This window comes from Petromyzon marinus, chromosome 43 (genome assembly GCF_048934315.1).
Source record: "Petromyzon marinus isolate PM22_M1 ecotype Great Lakes invasive population chromosome 43, UKy_Petmar_22M1.pri1.0, whole genome shotgun sequence".
Lineage (NCBI taxonomy): Eukaryota > Metazoa > Chordata > Hyperoartia > Petromyzontiformes > Petromyzontidae > Petromyzon > Petromyzon marinus.
In genome coordinates this window covers 4,120,954-4,140,780 of record NC_133709.1, presented here as the reverse complement: position 1 = coordinate 4,140,780, position 19,827 = coordinate 4,120,954, and the positions used below count along the sequence as shown (strand labels likewise).

Here is a 19,827-nt window from a genome sequence, read left to right as displayed (position 1 = left end):
CTCCTCGTGCCGCTACCACCGCCACCAACACTACTACCACCACCGCCACCACCGCACCTCTCCGTCCCACGACCAGTTTCTCACGGTCAAGTCAAAGAATGTTGACACGTAAAATGAGCACATTTAAGCGACGGGCATCGCAGCCTTTTCGCATACACACGGGGTGGTGGTGGGGGGTGGGTACAGCAGAAGACATGACAGATCGGTACTCATTCCGCTTAGCGTTAAACGTTTGTTTAGAGTTTATTTCACATCGACTGTCGCTTCCCGCCAGAGTGTTTGCACGCTCTCCTATTTAAACAAGATCACGCTACATGGCTTCTATACTGCGGAGCGGTAGGCTGCGGGGTTCTAGACTGTCGCACGACCTCAACCTGAACTCTGTCCGTCACAATTGCCGAGCGGTAACGTCACGGCTGTGACCGGGAGCCGCCACCGCCGCCTCTGTGATACCGCGCCGAAGCTTCCCCCTCTCGCCCGTGTCCCCTCTTCGCCGGCAGGTACCGCGTGATGACCGTGTGGGAGGAGAGCGGCAAGAAGGCACGTCCTGAGGCCAACAGGTACGACGCTCAAAAGCTTCCATCGCCAATCTCGGCCACGCCGGCGCTGCTCCCAGCGCGCAGAGGAGCGGGAGATGATGGAGCAGGGACGCGCGAACGCAGCGAATCCAGGCGGGATGCCGACGCTTGAATAGTTCGTCACGGTCGCGATTGGCCGTGACCTATCCACTGCTGGATGCCACAATCCCATCCAGCTCCTTGCGCGTGAGCTGACATCGTCGCTCCGTCTAGGCGTTGGTTTGGATCTCCGGCACAAGCTCTGCGGTGACATCACCGCAGCTTAATTGCGAACGGCGACTGTTGCCGGTGGTGTCATTTTATTCAGTAACTAATCTGGGGGTAATCTGGGTCTAGCACGTGACCTTCTGCCAACGATCCTTCAACACTTGACATGGCCTCAAAGTGCATCTAGCCTGGCACAAGCGCCGCCGTGACATCACTGCCATTTAGTGGCGATTGGCGGCTGCTGCTGCTGTTGTTGTATGTACATGCGCGCGCTGCGCGTGTGTGTGTTTGTGTTCATAGGTGCTCGCTAACAGCACTTGCCCCAACAGTCTGTTAAGGCTATACGAGGGATATTTGCCTTTGTTTCTTGTCCGTGTTCAGCTTGGATGACATTCACGCCATGGTTCTGGAGAACTTCATTCAGAGCACACTCGCTCTCTCCGACCGCCAAGTCAAGAACAACCTCGCCTACCAGGTGGGCCAAGGCCGTTCCACCCCGTCCGGCAGAAGCACATACACACACACAAATATGAACAGCAACAACACAAATTTGAGTTTGTATCGCGACGAAATGCAATCGCGTCTCAAGACGCTGCACAGAGGAGATGCGGCGACACCGCGGCACAGCCCAGTGACGACGCGACCGGGGGGGGGGGGGGGTCCCTGCACCAACGACATCAACAACGAAGCCCCCCCAGGAGCAGTAGGGAAGCATCCTGGGCAGCGCCGACGAGTCCCTGGGCGGCATCATCCTCCGTATGATGTTTTCCGTGATTACATTTTTTTTAAGCGTCTTGGAATGTGATCGTATTTAGAATGGCTGACAACAAATAAAACGCATTCAACGTGAATGGCGTTGGCTAAACATCTAACTGCTATATTTTTTTCCAAATCGCCTGCAAAATTACTCAATTTGGTTTACACACAGATACATTGCCCCCACGCCCCCCCGCCTCCTTCAAAACCTTGGCAGGACCCTCCTGAAAAAGAGTCTTGAGACTTGTCGAGGCATTCCTGGGCAAACCAGCGTAGTAATAATAATAACAGAAGCTGTACAAATATAAACGGTTGTTGTGCACCCGCCGTGTGACTCTCTTCCACGCAGATCTTCCGCATCTACCAGCACTACTCGGAGCAGGTGCTGCTGTCCACCTTCCAGCGCTACGCCCAGCGCGGCCTCGTCAACCGCCGCCGGATCAGCAAGCAGATCGGCCCCAAGAAGAGCCGCGCGCTGCCCTTTGCGCCCATGTCCTACCAGCTCTCGCAGGGATACTACCGGTGAACGCTCGCGCGCGCACGGTTTTCCATAGGCATACAGACAAATGCATGGTTACGCCCGCTGTTTTATGACCCCTGCTCGCCGTTCACATTCGTCACGATCAATTACCAAGCACTGTGCCGACTCTGTTAGCATTTTACGCAAATCGGCACGACCGACACCCCACGGCAGTGGCAACAGCCATGCCAGAGTATTAAATATGGCAGCCCTCAGCGCACGCCGGGTGACGAGCGAAGGCCGGGGGCCCGTTGCCGACGGTCTCCGGTGTCGCGCAGGTTCTTCACCTGGCGGTACCTGAGCTCCCTGCTCACAGAGGCGCACCGCTTCATGCGCGGTCTGCGCGACGCCGGCGCCGAGGACAAGCCCAACCTCGTGGTGTTCCACGGCCGGGAGCCCGCGGTGACGGCCGCACCGGCGGGGTCAACGGCGGGGTCAACGGCGGGGTCACCGGCGGGGTCAACGGCGGGGGCGATGTTGGAGCCACCTGCGGGGGTACCGGCGGAGGCACAGGCACCAGTGGGGGCGACCTGTGGCTCAGCGGTCTCAATGACGACGGGAGCTGGTGGCGTGGGTGGCGGTGGCGGCACCGGCACCGCGGTGACCTACACGATGGACGCGCCGGGCGGGGCCTGCGCGTGCGTGCTGGCGCTCATGGCGATGGGCCGGCTGGCGTGCGAGCTGGAGATCCCCGAGCAGATCGTGGTGGTGGACAGTACCATGGTGGACAGCGCCGTGCTGAAGGCGTGAGTCTGTGATCTGCGGGACGACCTCTGCGCCCCACCCCCCTAATAACCCCCCTGCATGTGCGGTGGTCTGTGCTCCCGTAGTCAACGTTTAGTCTAGTTGAGTCTCAGTCTGTGGGTTTCATGCAGTCATTCCCTTAAGTCTTGCCGACTAAAGCAGCCAAACACTTCGCCCACGCAATCCAGTGCAAAAGGAGTTCAACTTACATACGTGTCTTTGTGGGGAGGGGGGGCGGTGGAGCAGTGGTTAGCATGCTGCGCTACAAACCCGGCAAACCGGTCCTGGGCCTCCCCTAGGTCAACCGAGCCTGGCGCAGTGTAGAAACATCGCCACTGGGGATACAAAGGCGGGCGAGCGTGGTGTTGGCTACCCACCCCCTTGTGTGCTGTGCCGGCCTTCATAGGTGCTCGCTAACAGCACTTGCCCCAACAACAGTGTTAAACGCTACATGGTGGACCTTTGTCTTGTGCGTGCGATCGCGCGTTTCAGGCTGGTCCACGAGAACTCGGACGACGATGACGACGATGAGGAAGACAACGAGGAGGACGATGACGAGAGCGGGCAGCAGGGGGCCGGTGGTGTCGGGGGTCGCCAGCGGGTCGACGTGAACCCGCGGCAGTCATCGCGCGTCAGCTACCTCCTCATGAAGGGCTATTACGTGCCAGGGATCGTGGGCATGCGCAACCTCAACCCCAACGACAACATCGTTGTCAACTCTTGCACCGTCCGCTTCCGGCTGCTGCCATCGCCCCGCCCCTATGGGCTGCCCTCACGCTACGGTGAGCCACGTGCGCGTGCCGAACGCATGACGCCCGCTAGGACAGACGCCACCCGTCCGAGTTGTTGTCAAAGAGCAGAAACCATCATCGCGCGAACTCCGGTCATCTTCGCAGCAGCGGCTTTCTGCTAACCATCGAACAAAGACGGCCACCGCATCGCGCGCTTTCAGATGCACTGCTTCTGCGGCCGTCCGGAACGCTCTTCCTTCTGATATTCGGAAGCCACTGGAGCCATGCACTTTTAAACCTAGATTGAATACTCATTTTTTTTAGAACTGCTGTTTGTGTTTAGTTTGTTGTCCTTCCCCGGACCTCTGAATAGCACGGTTGGCTGCGTAGGGTGCGAAAGAAGTTCAACATACGTACATTGTTATTTCGCTCGTTTACCCGTGAGAGCCTCACAGTCTCAAACAGTATTTTTCAGGATCTTGCCAAGTTTTCGGAGTGGGCGGACATGGGGTGGGGGTGCAGGCGGTGGCAGGCGGGCGATTGCTGATTGCTGTGCGTTTCCCAAGACATTAATTTGCTATTTAATATTGAAAATGTGGCAACGTCACACTTATGAATCGGACGACGCGTAATATTTCCGATCGATACACGCGTGGCAGTAACCAGGGCGGCCAAGAGGCCCGAACCATGAACCTTTACAACAAGCGGCGAATGCGCTATCGCCACTACTGCTCTGTCGTGACCACCGCCCCTCCTTCCCCGAGCCTTGATCCCTTTTCCCGCGCAGACGCGATGGACACGAGGGAGGGCGTGGAGCTGCTACCGCCTTGGTTCTCGGCGGTGATGGACGGGGAGGAGCCAAGTCGATCCGAGCCGGCGCATTACGATGACGACGAGGTGGTGAGGCCTTGCGACGGTCCTGTTAAATCAGGGGCGTAACGATTATTTTTACTATTAAGTAATCGATTACTTTTACAGATCCACGACCGATGAGACAAAGGCACATGCGCTTGCCACACAACCCACTTTTTCATGAATCTGGGTCCCACTTGAGCTGCTTGGGTCCCTAGGCTTTTGCTTGGTGTGTCAGGCCAAGTGTGGGATTTGTGTGCTATGTTCGTGCGTGCAATGTGGAAGTGTGCGTGGCCGTCTGTGGTGCGAATGCTGGGGAGTGGTAATGCAGCGGTTAGCACTCTGCGCTTTCGAACTCGGCGACCCGAGTTCGATTTCCGCTCACGGCTAACACCAGTGGCGAATATCAGATCTGGTCCTGGGCTTCACCTAGGTCCACTTAGCTTCGAATGAGTACCTGGTGCTGTGTGTAAACATCGCCACAAAGGCGGCCTTCATAGGTGCTCGCTAACAGTACTTGCCTTAAACGTCTGTTAAAGTTGTATGGCGGTGGGGATGTGGGGATCTTTGTCTTTTGTGCGTGCAGGATGTCCCAGCGGTGCTGGGCATAATCCGCACGGCGGGGGTGGCGGGGGTGGACATGGCTCGGCTGACCGCCGCCTTCCCTCACATGGCACAGAAGTCGGAGGTCGGCGGGCCCACCCGCTGGCACGGGTTGCTGCAGGTGGGCAGTCGCCGGCGCGTGCCTTGTGCGACGATCGGCCCAACCCCGACGTCGATGTTCACGCCGGGTTCGCGTAGATGACGACGATGTCTGCGTCGCGCATGCGACTCCCAGGGCTCGTCGCGTTGATATATTACAGTATACACTTGCTGGTGTAGAGCATGGGCCATGTCACCATTAGAAACCAACTAGATGCAGGGTGAAGTTAGTGCTTGTGTTCTGTGCGTGCGTGTGTCCGTGCGTGCGAGCCAGACCCTGGAGAAGCAGGGCGCCGTGCTGCAGGTCGGCTACACATCACGGAGGGTTGTGACCCCGGAACATGCCCACGCGTGGCTCGTGCGTTGCTCCCGCACCGATGACATGGAGAGCGGCGGCTGTGCCGGCGCCGGCCAGAACGCCGAGGACGCGGGTGCCGGAGCGGAACTCTCCACGATCGAGAAGGCAGCCGACACCGGCACCAAAGCCGGCGCAGGCCCGGGCAGCCGCTCGCCCGACCGCTCGCCCAACCGCCCAGAATGCAAAGAGGTTATTGTCACGAACGGGAATATGAATGGAGGCGCGGCCACAGAATTGGAAACTCAAAAAGCCATCGCGATAGATGCATCGGCTGACGACGGCGACGACGGCGAGAAGGAGTGGAGAGTGAAGGAATGTGCGGTGGAGGTGGTCACCTCTACTGCTGACATGGCCAAAGGGTGTCAGAAGAGAGCTCTGACCACAGTGCACGACGACGATGATAACGACGGTAACAATGCCGTGGGTGGTGACGCGGACGAGAGTGTGCGCTCTGCGGGCACGAAGAGGGCGAGAGTGGACATCGCGGATGCGTGCAACGGGGGCGGCGCGAGAGATTTGGAAATCACAGCGCAGCAAGACACCTGTGCTGGGCCCAAGGAGACCTGTACCGTGGGAGATGAGACCGTTAATGGATCCAGGGACACCGGTACTGTGCGAAGAGAGTCATACACTGGTTCAAGGGAGACCTGTGATGGGTCCAAGGAGATCAGTACTGTGGGACCGGAGACCTGTGATGGGTCCAAGGAGATTAGTACTGGACCCACGCCGACCTGTACTGTGGGACCGGAGACCTGTGATGGGTCCAAGGAGATTAGTACTGGACCCACGCCGACCTGTACTGTGGGAACGGAGACCTGTGGTGGGTCCATGGAGATCAGGACGGGATCCACACCGACCTGTACTGTGGGAACGGAGACCTGTGATGGGTCCATGGAGATCTGTACTGGACCCACGCCGACCTGTACTGTGGGACCGGAGACCTGTGGTGGGTCCATGGAGATCAGGACGGGATCCACACCGACCTGTACTGTTGGAACAGAGACCTGTGGTGGGTCCATGGAGATCTGTACTGGACCCACGCCGACCTGTACTGTGGGAACAGAGACCTGTGGTGGGTTCATGGAGATCTGTACTGGACCCACGCCGACCTGTACTGTGGGAACGGAGACCTGTGCACGGAACCCGTCGAGCGTGAAGCAGGATGCACCGAGCGCCAGCAGAGCGGACGGGACGGGGTCCAGCGTCCGCGGTGGCACGTGGGACACGCAGGGGCTCCCCGCTCACCGCACAACGGGGTGTGTTTTGCTTGCTAACGCTCTCCCAACTGAGGTTGAACATCGATGCAGTAGTTATGTCCGTCTGGATGTCTTTAAAACGGGGATAATATTTCAGTCGAAATTTGCGTTGCTTGTAAGGACTTTACCTGATAGACAACCGGCCACATTGATCAATGGAGTTGGTCACACACTTGGGAGACCCCAAACGAGTGCAAAAAGGATCCACAACATCGGCGCCAAAAGAAGGTCCGCACCTCCCTCCCGCTGCTCGATGTCATGACACGTGACGTCACCTCGCGACATCACATGTCATACATGCATTGTCCCTCTCGCACATCTGCGTACGTGCTTATGCATGTGTGTGCAAGGTAAGAGCTCCAGAGACACAGGATGGATCTCGTTTGAAAGAGTCACCCGAGGTCACCAAAGTTACCAAAACGAAACACCAAAACTAAGTACAGCAATGAAGGAAAGCAATCTGAACAAAAATAAAAACACCATCGAATGAAGAATAAAAAATATTTGCAACCATACATCAACGTTAAAGCTAAATATTGCATGCGTGGGCGAATGATTAGTTTGTTGTTCTTCCCTCCACACCTCTGATTAGCACAGTTGGCTACGTACGGTGGCAAAAGAAGTTCATCGTACGTACATACGTGTGTGTACTTGTGTGCGCGCGTGCAGCGAGCGCAGCGCGGTGCGCTTTGCGGCGAGGCCGTGGCGCGGCGTGCAGGGCGAGCTCAACACCCCCGTGTGCAAGGGCATGCTCGAGGCTCTGCTGCTGCACGTCATGAGCCAGCCCGGCCTCCCCGAGCACCGCCTGCTGCACCACTACGCCGGGGTGCTGCAGCCCCAGGTGCTCCGGGAGCTGCTCATGGTGAGTGGCCTTGCACGGGTGGAAGGGTCAGGTTTGGGGAAGAGTTAAGGTTAGGGGTAAGGATAGCAAGGGTAGCATTAGGGTTAAGGGTAGAGTTAAGGTTAGGGGTAGCTTTGTGCTCTCCCAATTAAGTAATTTGTGGGTTACTTTTCAAGTAAAGCAAATTTGAACTATTACGTGGGCGCACAATGGGGTAATCTTTTTCGATCAAGGTCATGGACGCTTTTAATGCCCACTGTAAAGCAGATGGTGCATACTATATATGGTTAAAACATCCACGGTATTAATCAGGGCTGGTTGCTGGGCTCGAACCGCAAACCTCTGCGCAACAAACGTGCCACGTCTGTCACGGCTCGCACTTAATACCACGCGGTACATCCCCGAAACTCATGGGACCGCTAAAAAAAAACCTACAGAGCAAGACAATGGCTTCCTCCGTGCTGTGCCACCCGCCAGGTTCTGGAGGAGCTCGGCTGTGTGCGGAGGCTGCGGTTATCACGGCGATCCAAGGTGACCGCGTTCTCGTCGCCCTGGCGGAGGGACGAGGTCCCGTCCCCGCAGGGGGAGCCGCTGAACGGCGGCGATGACGACGATGACGGCTGCTCCCTCTTCCTGGAGCCCACCGTGGACGGGATCCTGCGTCTCGGCCGCCTGCTGCCCGACGAGGTCAACTGGAACCACTGTGCGGCGATGACACAGAGCTAGCCCCACGCGGCGGAGGTCGCCATTCGCGCAACACTCGCCTCCCACACAAAACGGACAACGGCAAACCGTTTCGGCAAAAATACGCAACCGACCGGGGTGCCATGGGCAACCAGCGGAGCCGTCCCTCGGGTATGGTGAATCTGGGGGACCGCCCCGTGCTTTGGGGGGGTGGGGGCCGCGCTTTTCCATTACAATGTCGGATGAAACACTTTGGGTTTAGTTTGAAGGCGTCGGGGGGGGGGGGGGGGGGTGCCCACACTGGAGTGGTTTGCTTCGGGGACCCGCACCCCCTCTTTGGACGGGCACTGGTGTCCGGCGTCGCGTTCAGACGACTGCTGGGACCGCATGCCAGCGCGTCCGGGAGTGGTCGAGTCCAAAACCCCCAGCACCACCCGCCAACGATCCCAACCACTGTAACTTCCAAACCGAAAGCACAGCCGATTGTTTTCATCGTAGGCGTCGTCGTGCTGGGCCGGCTGCTGTCCACTCCCGGAGGCCTGGTTCCGTGGTTTCTCCTCTGGGACGCATTTGCGGGCCGCGGCGCGGCTGCTGTTTTTATTGCCGATTTTGCACGCGAGCGTTTCAGGTGGGGGGGGGGGGGGGAGGGCAAGGCGGGCGGCCCGTCCACACGTTGCTGGCAGAGCGTGGTTGTGGTTTTACAGACCGGCGGGTTTTTGATGAGCGTTGTTCTACCCTTGCACGCATCCTGCCGCGCAGTCGGTTCCAGTTTGATTTTAATTGGTGGCAGAGCTCATTGGCTTTTTGGTGGTGCGCGATGCCAAAAGGGAGTTTAATTAGTTTTATTGTACAGCAATTTGTAGATATTTATGCCTTGCGCTTATCCTGTTTATACTCGCATCATTTGACAATGCTATAAACAACTCTTCTGTTTATTGGGAGTTTTATTTATTTGCTTTTGAGATACTGTGAGGGCAGTTAATCGGAAGCTGATGCTGAAACGGTGACAGCGGGCGGTTTTTCTCCCCAACGCGCGTTTAACCCCACGTGAGCGTGGCGAGACGTCGTCAACGGTTACGTGATGTCAGCCTTCTGCCCGTGTCATGGTAACATACAAATACGTTCGAGGAAGTTTTTCAAAAACCACAGGATATATGATAAAAAGAGTGGTGGGGGGGGGGGACATGAGGTTTTGGCCAGCTTCGTAAGACACGCAACTGGAGCCCCGGATTCATCGACGCTATTCATTTATTTGGAAGCACAACTGAGTCTGCATTCTTCCCAGAGTTGACGTTAATTTTCGTCGCATTCAACCAAGCACCCCGGATTACACGAGCAACGGCGTTCGGAAGATCTCCCACGATTACTCAAACCCGAGGCCCGACGCCACACACGGAAATTCAAGCATAAAATGTAATGCTTTTAAGTTGAAAACAAGTACATTTAAAATAAAATACTAAAGTGACAGACCCTTGTTTTGCCCTGGTTAGGGGTGTTGGAGGTGGGGGGGCGTAGGAATTTATTTTCTCAGCCGTGCAGGAGCTGCCGAGGGTAGGGGTACCCAAAGAGCACAAAGTCCGGCTCGTAGAGCTTGTAAAGCCGCTGCCTCCAGTCGAGCGGGATTCCCGCAAACCAGCGGTCCTCCCAGCGGTCGTCTGTGCGGTTCAGAAACCCCGGCGGGAAGCGCAGCTCGTCCTGCGCTTGCAGCAGCCGCAGCAGGTACGGCGCGTCCTCGCTCTGCGTCTCCAGCCGGCCCACGAAGTCGTACGGCACCTGGCACGGGTGGCACAGGCGGTACACCTGCCGCCAGTGCTCGTTGAAGGGCGCTTCGCGCTCCGTCGCCGGGTCCAGCAGGTACTGCACGAAGCTCGAGAATTTGAGGCGCTGGCCGCCGCTCAGCGCCTCCTCGGCCGTGGCCGGCGGCGCCGACACGTTCTGGTATTGGCGCAGCATGGGCACCACGAACGCCTCGTAGAAGTCCTGGTTCGGGATCTCGAACTTGCTGCGGAAGGCCGAGATGATCCGCACGAACGGGTCGCGCACGAACAGGAACTTCTTGTAACGCTGCAGCTTCCCCTTCATGCGGCTCCTGCCCGACTTGCCGTACTTCCTCCAGAACTGGTTGAACACCTGGTGGCTGGAGGAGAGGTGCACCACGTCGGGCGGGATGTCCATGGGGTCGGCGTACGGCGTGCCGTTGTTGCTCGCGCTGCCACTCAGCACGATCATGATCCTCTTCCAGTTGGTGCACGCCACCTTGGGCACGTAGCAGTACACGGTGCCGTGCCGGTCATCCACGATCAGGTGCTTGAGCTCGCGGTTCGGAATCTCGTCAAAAGTCCGGTTCTTGCCCGGAAATAAGAGGTCGGGGCTGTCGCAGGCGTGGCGCACCCGGGCGCGCCGCCGCGCCTGCTCACGCGCCAGGCGGTCGTCGTCCGCCGCCCCCGGCTCCGCCGTCGCCTCTTTCTCGTAGCCCCTCTCCCACTCCTCGATGTTGGCCTGGCTCAGCACCGCGGCCGCCCTCCGCTGTTCCTCCGCCGCCACCGCCGTCTTCGCGGGGGGCGGCACCGGCTGCTCCTGCAGGCGTCGCTCGGCCGTGCCCGAGGACAGCCGGAGCTCGCCGAGCAACCGCTGGGTGTCGGCCGAGTGCCATCCCGTCGGCTTCCTCCCGTCGCCGGAAATGTTTGGCAGAGGCGGTGGCAGCGATGCGTGGTGGCCCAAGAGGCTGGTGCGGAGAGACAGCTGCACGGTGCCAACCTCGTCCCAGTAGAAGACGATGAGGAAGACGGTGAGGGCGGATGCGACCAGGCCGGCCACGTAGCACGCCCGCCAGTAGCTCATCTTGCGGGCGCGTGGCATCGCAGGGCGCCTGCTGCCAGGGCGCGCCGGGCACTCACATGCTCAACCGCTCGCCTGAGGAACGCACAGAGTTGCGAAGAGTGTGCGATTGCGTGTGCGCGTCTTTGTTGTGCGTTTGTGCGTGCGCGGTGAGATTTTAATGCAGGGTGTGCACGATCGTTGTGGCGAGCGGCATGGAAACCACCCACGCAGGAGCGTACATAGTTAGGAAAGGCGAGAACCCATTGTGACAAGACAACCCTCCCTCCACTGGCAAAAGCCACAGCAGGAAAGTTGAAGCAAACAATGCATGATAACTACAGCCAGCGTTCTGTGCAAGCACGCATTGGAACACGTGTAGCAAATGGTAGAACATTCAGTTAAGAACTTTTTAACAAGGCAAAGGAAAACATTTGCTAAAGCAACGGCGTCTACGAACAAGGTGCTGTTTTGTATAAATAAAGGCTGGCAAAACTCAGTGGCGCCACATCTGGTGGGCTGGGAGGCCCCATACTGGTAACCACTGCCACAAACACCATCATCACCACCTTCCACAAATATACTGCAACCCAGCACACCAACATAACCACACCACCTGCACACCAAAACACTGACCACCACAAACACCGAAGAACTGCTGTATTACAGCGATACACTGTGCTGCTCCTGACGGCGGTTGTCTGGCTTGACCACCTGAGTGTAAAATCGGTAGTTCGGTAGTTGTTCCTCTGCATCTACAACAGCCGTACGGACGAAGAAAAAGGCCAAAGCACCTGTACCGCCAGCCACAAACACTAAAGCAATCGCTACAACAATCAACACACCCAACATAACCACCACAACCAGCACTCTAACGTCACAACCGCCGCCGCCACCACCAGAAACGCTCCAACCACAGCAACCAGCCCCACCAAAGCAACCACAACCGCCACCCACCGTACCTCGGTCAGCTGCTGCTGCTGCTGCCACGTGCACGAGGAGTCGCAGGGCGTGAAGGGGGGGGGGGGGAGTGGCACAGCGCTGCCAGTGTCACCGCGACCATGAATGCGAGCTGTGTTCCCCAGGGCCACGCCACTCATTTCTCCGCGAACCGCGATTCCCCGGGCTGGAAGGAGGGAGCAGGAGGAGGAAAAAAAATAAAATCACGCGCGTGGGTTTGCGATGTTTTCGTGGCACACGTCTGTCCGTGTCTCTTTACTGTTGCTTTCATTTTCTGACTCATCAGCTACGGTCAATCCACTGTTATATGAAAGCCTCCTCCCCCCCCCCGCACCCAAGCTGCCACCATCTCTTAACAATGCCCTGGTGTAGCAATCCACCTTAGCACCCGCCCGCAGCACGAGTTCAATCTCGTCGCTACATCTGCCCGGGTTGACGTAGTCTTGGGCGAGTTCCATTCCTTGGCCGCCACTCCGTCATTCTTGACCACCGGCTACCATCCATGCTGGCCATGACGTGTCCTGCCTGAAACCCACTGACTTTTCTTCTTTCCACAGTTTGATGACATTAGATGGCCTGTGTTCTCTCATCCACGTGCTCCTCTGTATCTCATTATGAGTTCCAAGCGTGTACCCCTCTCCACGCTTCTTTGTGGCACTTTTCAGTTTAAAGTCAGAATCAGAGTCTTTATTTATACTCGAGGATTCCGATGAGCTATGAAAGCTGTTTTTCACAGACGTCCAGTATTTCCGACGTTATTTTCATTTCAACATTTATATTTTTTGCGAAAATAATCTTAAGCTTTTTTTTCATTTCAAACAGGAACCTTGAAAATATAAAAAAAAAACCCCGTGAAAATATTTATATTGGTTTATGAAAAATGTACTATACAAACACCCACGGCTGTTAGAGGCTGAGTCCTCCAACTGAAAGGAGGCCCGTGTGTCTGTGGCCCCTGAGTGCCAAAGTCCTCCTGCAAGTGTGCTCCTCTAATTACCACGCGTGACCTTGATTGTCAGGTCAATTAAAACACTAAAATATATGCGGGGGGGGGGGGGGCGGGTTGCTGATAATTGGCGATGGAGACGTCACCTCAAATAGGGTATGGATCGTGCAGCAGACTGCGCCTGCAATTCCAATTCATATTACGGGATTCTGTGTCTGGGCTGCGCAGTGGTTAACAATCCCGTGGGCCTCACGGCAATAAGTTACCTGGGTTCGATTCCCCACTCGGGGCCTTTCGATGTCAATGTGTAACTATCTCCACCGCCCCCGTTCTGCAAGGTACTCCGGTTTCTTCCCATAGTCAAAAACGGCTTAAATAATCGGTGTTGGCCAAAACATCCCAAATGCACGACCCTCCCGATAACCAGTATATTTAGAGAAAATATGTTACACTACGTACTGTTTAGTGATTCATCGTATTGTCATCGTCATGTACGACTGACTGCATGAGGTTACATCTCGAGGCGCCCCAACGAAAATGGGTTTTACAGATGAGTGCTTGCAAAGCGAATACTGCACAACGTGGAAAAGCAACGCAGTTGTAGACAACCTAGACGGAAAATGGGAATAAACACTTGACAATTTATACATAAAGAGGGTTTTGGGTTAGATCGTGTAAACATAAATGTGTCGTTAAACCCGCCACCACCCGACAGCCAACTAGTAAGGGTTGACACGTAAACAGAACGTGGCCAATTCGTCACTAGTACAGCAACACCGGTTGTGTGTTGGAGAGCCAAGCCACAACATATACAAACTTGAGTACGTTGTTTCGCCAGTAATTACAACTAACTTCATCAGGCGGCAGCCAGATTTGTGGATGAGTCCACCTGTTTCGTTCCTTATATAGAGGCGTAGATGTGGTGACCACCCTTCTGCGCTCTTACACAATGTGGGGGGCAATTACTGAGGCCACGTACATTATGCATGCGCATTATGCAAGCCCCCTAAATGTTGTGGGTGGCCAGCAACCACGCCCGGCCGCCTTTGTCTCCCGAGTTTACACGCACTGAACCGGGTGCTCATTTGAGGCCGAGTCGACCTAGGGAGGCCCGGGATCGGTGCAGATAATCGTCACTGTGGTGTTGGCCGTGAGCGGGAGTCGAACTCGGGTGGACCGGGTTCCTAGCGCAGCGTAGCGCTAACCGCTACATTATTGCTCCCCTACTTAAATACACACCACGTACACACCACGTGCACACCACGTACCTACTCGCACTCACACCACACACAAACCACCCACACACACACACCACGTACCTATCCACACACAAACCACCCACACACCACCCACCTAACCACACAAACCACCCACACACACACCACCCACCTAACCACACAACCACCCACACATACCACCCACCTAACTACACAAACCCACCCACACACACACCACCCACCCCACCTACCCACACCACCCCACCTACCCACACACACCACGCACACACACACACCACCCACCTACCCACACACACACACACCACCCACCTACCCACACATCCACACACACAAACCACCCACACACAAACCACACACACCACCCACCTACCCACACACACCGCCCACCCCACACACACACAACCCCACTAAATTACACGTACGTAGGTACAATCCTTGACAACAGCTCCTCGTCCACGCGTACACACACGCCTTGTATAACTTCTTTCGCACCGTACGTCGCCCCGACCGCGCTAAATCAATTACACCCGCGTCGGGGGACGTTCAGCTCGGAGGTCCGTGCGAGTTCCAGAGTTGGACTGATCTCCCCCACCACCACCACCACCCCCCAGTATCCCGTCCCCACGCCGCCCTCCGTTACCGTGCGCCGCTTAAAACGGAGGCCGTTGTTCCGGGTCGCTCCGCGTCTCCTCCGCCGCCGCCGCCACCACCACCACCATCGTGGTCAACATCCGATCCACGAAGGCTGAAAAATCCCGGGGGCAACGCTAGGCTTGGACTTCACACGGCGGCTGGCGAAAAGCTGGTTTGGAGGTTGTTGCGAGAGAGAGATGAGAGATGAGATGGAGAGCGGGAGAGAGGGAGGGAGGGGAGGGGAGATGTTTGTTGCAGATTCGATGCGGCCGAGCGCGTTCTTGAAGAATAAAAATCAAATGCGGCCCCCCGTGACGCGGGAGATCGTCATCGGCGTCCGAGGGCAGCTCAGGGCTCGAGAGCGCTCGGAGGTGACGTCACGGGAACACCTCCCCCCCCACCTCCCTCCCCTCCCCCCCCACCCTCCCTCCCCTCCCCCCCCACCTCCCTCCCCTCCCCCCCACCGACCCTCCCCTCCCCCCCCACCGACCTCCCCCCCACCGACCTCCCCCTCCCCCCACCGACCTCCCCCCCCCCCACCGACCTCCCCTCCCCCCACCGACCTCCCCTCCCCCCCCACCGACCTCCCCCCCACCGACCTCCCCTCCCCCCCACCGACCTCCCCCCCCCACCGACCTCCCCTCCCCCCCCCACCGACCTCCCCTCCCCCCCACCGACCTCCCCCCCCACCTACCTCCCTCCCCACCGACCTCCCCTCCCCCCCACCGACCTCCCCTCCCCCCCCACCGACCTCCCCTCCCCCCCACCGACCTCCCCCCCCCACCTACCTCCCCCCCCACCGACCTCCCCTCCCCCCCCCACCGACCTCCCCTCCCCCCCACCGACCTCCACTCCCCTCCCACCTGTTGTAGGAGTGTTGTTATAACAATTCTATATTTATTTCAAGTTGTGCATTTTGATGTGACGTCACATTCTCAAACCCCTCTCCCCCGTCGTCACACATCGTCACAAATGTCTGACCCCCCCCCCCTCTAGGTGCGTGACGTCATTTATGGACGACCCCACAGCCGTTTCAATACAGGCAACAAAAATCATACGGCCAAATAAATAAAGTCCGTGGGACAGCTGAAATGTGTACAAACAAGACTGGGATGTACATGAATTACTATTTGGTTAATTCGGTAAAGTCCACGTAGAAAGATACAATAATACATTAAATAATAGCATACGACGTTTCGATTGCAACACAAGCAATCATCATCAGGTACAAATGAAAGAGAAAGGCAAACCTAGTAAATTTAGAAATATAATGCAATACAACACAGATAGTCGGCTAACATAACAGTCAACACCCTACCTGGTTGATTACGTTCTTCCAAAGATTGCTAAATTTAAGAGAGAGATCAACACAGAACCGGAGACACATAGACACATAAGCAGAGAGAGATAACACAGAGACACCGAGAGAGAGACACACATAGACACACAGAGAGAGATAACACAGAGACACACAGAGAGACACACGCACATAGACACACAGAGAGAGATAACACAGAGACACAGAGAGAGACACACAGAGACACACAGAGAGAGATAACAGAGAGAACAGCAACAATCGCCATTCGCCACTAAGTGGCAGTGACGTCACCACGACGCTTGTGCCAGGCCATGTGCACCTTGAGGCCACGTGAAGTGTCGAACGCCCGCTGGCAGGTCACGGGGCAGACCCAAGTGCCACAGGTCGACTGACTGAGATGACTGGCTGATGCACCACCTGTGCCCCCTACTGTGCCAACCTGCTGTGCTTTAGCCACCCGGCGCTCCGCTCGTTGTTCTGAGCGTCGCTCCTCCGCCCTCCGTTGTTGTTGGAGGGCGACTGCCTCCAACTGCCCAGTAGCGTCCTTCACGAGCCTCCTCCACAGAGGCCGATCTTGACACCGCTGGTAGCAGTCATCGGCAAGTCCACTCAGCTCCACGTCCTCCTGTACCACATCACTCCATCTCTTCGCTAGCCGTGCCGCGCCCGTTTAGCCCCTCGATCCGGCTGAACCAAAAGCTGTTTCGGCATGCGGTGGCTGGGCATGCGGGCTACATGACCCAGCCAACGCAGCCTTGCCTGCCGGAGGAGCTCACCGATGGGACCTTGCCCAGATCTTTCAAGGATTTGTGAGCTCCTCACACAATCCAGCCTGGTTAAACCCAGGATGGATCGTAGGCAGGCCAGCCTAAATGTTTCTAACCGGCGAAGATGTTCCATTAGGGGGGTCCACGTCTCGCAAGCGTAGAGAAGGGAGGGAATGACCGTGGCCGAGAAGACCTGAAGCTGAGTGCGGAGCGACAGACCAGGTAGCTTCCACACAGCGTTATGCAACCGATGAAAAGATATTGCCGCTCGACTGATTCGGAGTGAGACCTCTGCTGTTAAACTGGAGCCGGTCATAAGCACACTGCCCAGGTATGGGAAACTCTCCACTCTCTCCACAACTGCCCCATCACCGATTGGGAGTTGTGGGGGTGGAGTGTCCGATGGTACAAAATACCCAGGTAGGTGCTTAGTTTTGGTGGGGCTGATGGTAGGGCCCCATCTCTTAGTGGCACGCTCCAGTCTCAGCAGCAGCGTCTCCAACTCCTCCTCTGAATGAGCAGCTATTACCAAATCATCGGCACACATAACGTGGTTGAGCAATAGAGACACACAGAGAGAGACACACACATAGAAACACAGAGAGAGATAACACAGAGACACACATATAGACACAGAGAGACATAACACAGAGACACACAGAGAGAGACACACACATAGACACAGAGAGAGATAACACAGAGCCACACAGAGAGACAACACACGTAAACACACAGAGAGCGATAACACAGATACACAGAGAGAGAGAGAAAGATACACAACATGGGCACAGAGAGAGAGAGAACACAGAGACACACAGAGAGACACACACATAGACACAGAGAGAGATAACACAGAGACACACAGAGAGAGACACACATAGACACAGAGAGAGAGAACATAGAGACACAGAGAGAGAGCCACACATAGACACACAGAGAGAGATAACACAGAGACACACACATAGACACAGAGAGATAACACAGAGACACACAGAGAGAGATAACACAGAGACACAGAGAGAGAGAGACACACACACATAGGCACACAGAGAGAGATAACACAGAGACACAGAGAGAGAGAACATAGACACACAGAAAGAGACACACAACATAGACACACAGAGAGACAACACAGAGACACAGAGAGAGACACACACACATAGACACAGAGAGAGATAACACAGAGACACACAGAGAGAGAGAGAGACACACACACATAGACACACAGAGAGAGATAACACAGAGACACACACATAGACACAGAGAGAGATAACACAGAGACACACAGAGAGACACAAACATAGACACACAGAGAGAGACACACACATAGGCACACAGAGAGAGATAACACAGAGACACAGAGAGAGAGAGATGCAGCATAGACACAGAAAGAGACACACAACATAGACACACAGAGAGAGACACACACATAGACACAGAGAGAGATAACACAGAGACACACACAGAGAGAGACACACACATAGGCACAGAGAGAGACACACACATAGACACACACAGAGAGACAACACAGACACAGAGAGAGAGAAAACACAGAGACACACAGAGAGAGACACACATAGACACAGAGAGAGATAACACAGAGACACAGAGAGAGAGACGCACATAGACACACAGAGAGAGATAACACAGACACACACATAGACACAGAGAGAGATAACACAGAGACAGAGAGAGATAACACAGAGAAACAGAGAGAGAGACACACACACACATAGGCACACAGAGAGAGAGACAACATAGACACACAAAAGAGACATACACATAGACACAGAGAGATAACACAGAGACACACAGAGAGAGACACACACATAGACACACAGAGAGAGAGAACACAGAGACACAGAGAGAGACACACATAGACACACAGAGAGAGATAACACAGAGACACAGAGAGAGACACACATAGACACACAGAGAGAGATAACACAGAGACACAGAGAGATAACACAGAGACACAGAGAGAGAGACACACATAGACACACAGAGAGAAATAACACAGAGACACAGAGAAAGACACAATAGACAAAACACAGAGACACACAGAGAGACACATAAGCTGAGAGAGGTAACACAGAGGCACACAGAGACACACACACATTAGTAAAATTTGGAAATGTAATGCAATGCAACACAGAGAGTCGGTCAACACACAATTAACGCATAGCCTGGTTGATTGCACACAGCGTTGGTGTACGGTGCTTTTTTCAGGAATGTTTTGCTGTTTTTTTCATGGATTTTCTGTTTGCACAATCACATAGTCACTTTAAGATGTTTTTCTTGTTCGTGTTTTTTTGTTTGTTGTGGTTGCACCCGATTCACGAGCCAAATGGCTCACAGGGCTATACCAAAATAAATAAACTGAAACTGATTACGTTCTTGTCTCTCTCTCAAATTTCACACTTGGAAGAACGTTAATCAGGTAGGGTGTTGACTGTTATGTTAGCCGTCTATCTGTGTTGTATTGCATTATATTTCTAAGTTTACTAGGTTTGTTTTATCTTTAATTTGTACCATATGATGATGATTGCTAGTGTTGCAATCGAAACGTCGTATGCTATTACAGTATTTAATTTATTATTTTATCTTTCTACGTGACTTTACCGAAAAAAACAAATAGTAATTCATGTACATCCCAGTCCTGTTTGTACACATTTCAGCTGTCCCACAATTTTATTTATTTGGCCGTATGATTTTTGTTGCCTGTATTGAAACGGCTGTTGGGGCCGTCCATAAATGACGTCACGCACCTAGAGGCGGGGGGGGGGTCAGACATTTATGACGAGGTGTGACAAGGCGGGGAGGGGGGTTTTAGAAATGTGACGTCACAGCAAAATGCGCAACTTTAAATAAATATAGAATTGTTATAACAATCAGTGTTGTTATATAACACTCCTACAA

At 55.2% G+C, this 19,827-nt stretch overlaps 2 protein-coding genes across 3 annotated transcripts in view; one reads left to right on the top strand and one right to left on the bottom strand.

Annotated features, from left to right (window-relative positions):
• Positions 1-9,164, top strand: part of GTF3C1 (general transcription factor IIIC subunit 1) — a 35,429-nt gene extending 26,265 nt beyond the window's left edge. The window contains exons 29-38 of one of the 2 annotated variants that reach the window (XM_032970107.2): positions 501-560; positions 1,167-1,260; positions 1,891-2,063; positions 2,340-2,807; positions 3,298-3,587; positions 4,324-4,433; positions 4,975-5,112; positions 5,365-6,704; positions 7,374-7,566; positions 8,023-9,164. In XM_032970107.2, the coding sequence (XP_032825998.2) occupies positions 501-560; positions 1,167-1,260; positions 1,891-2,063; positions 2,340-2,807; positions 3,298-3,587; positions 4,324-4,433; positions 4,975-5,112; positions 5,365-6,704; positions 7,374-7,566; positions 8,023-8,271 (3,115 nt within the window). In that variant the 3' untranslated portion in view covers positions 8,272-9,164. Of the gene's footprint in view, positions 1-500; positions 561-1,166; positions 1,261-1,890; positions 2,064-2,339; positions 2,808-3,297; positions 3,588-4,323; positions 4,437-4,974; positions 5,113-5,364; positions 6,705-7,373; positions 7,567-8,022 lie in introns of both variants that reach the window. The other variant, XM_032970106.2, reaches the window with a different exon arrangement.
• A 295-nt stretch (positions 9,165-9,459) lies between these two features.
• On the bottom strand, positions 9,460-15,199 carry CHST12 (carbohydrate sulfotransferase 12). Its single transcript, XM_076073710.1, has 3 exons — positions 14,831-15,199; positions 12,009-12,172; positions 9,460-11,142 (listed from the first exon to the last, which is right to left on the bottom strand). The coding sequence occupies exon 3, from the start codon at positions 11,086-11,088 to the stop codon at positions 9,757-9,759; it is 1,332 nt and encodes a 443-aa protein (XP_075929825.1). The 5' UTR covers positions 11,089-11,142; positions 12,009-12,172; positions 14,831-15,199; the 3' UTR covers positions 9,460-9,756.
• Between the last annotated feature and the right edge of the window lie 4,628 nt (positions 15,200-19,827).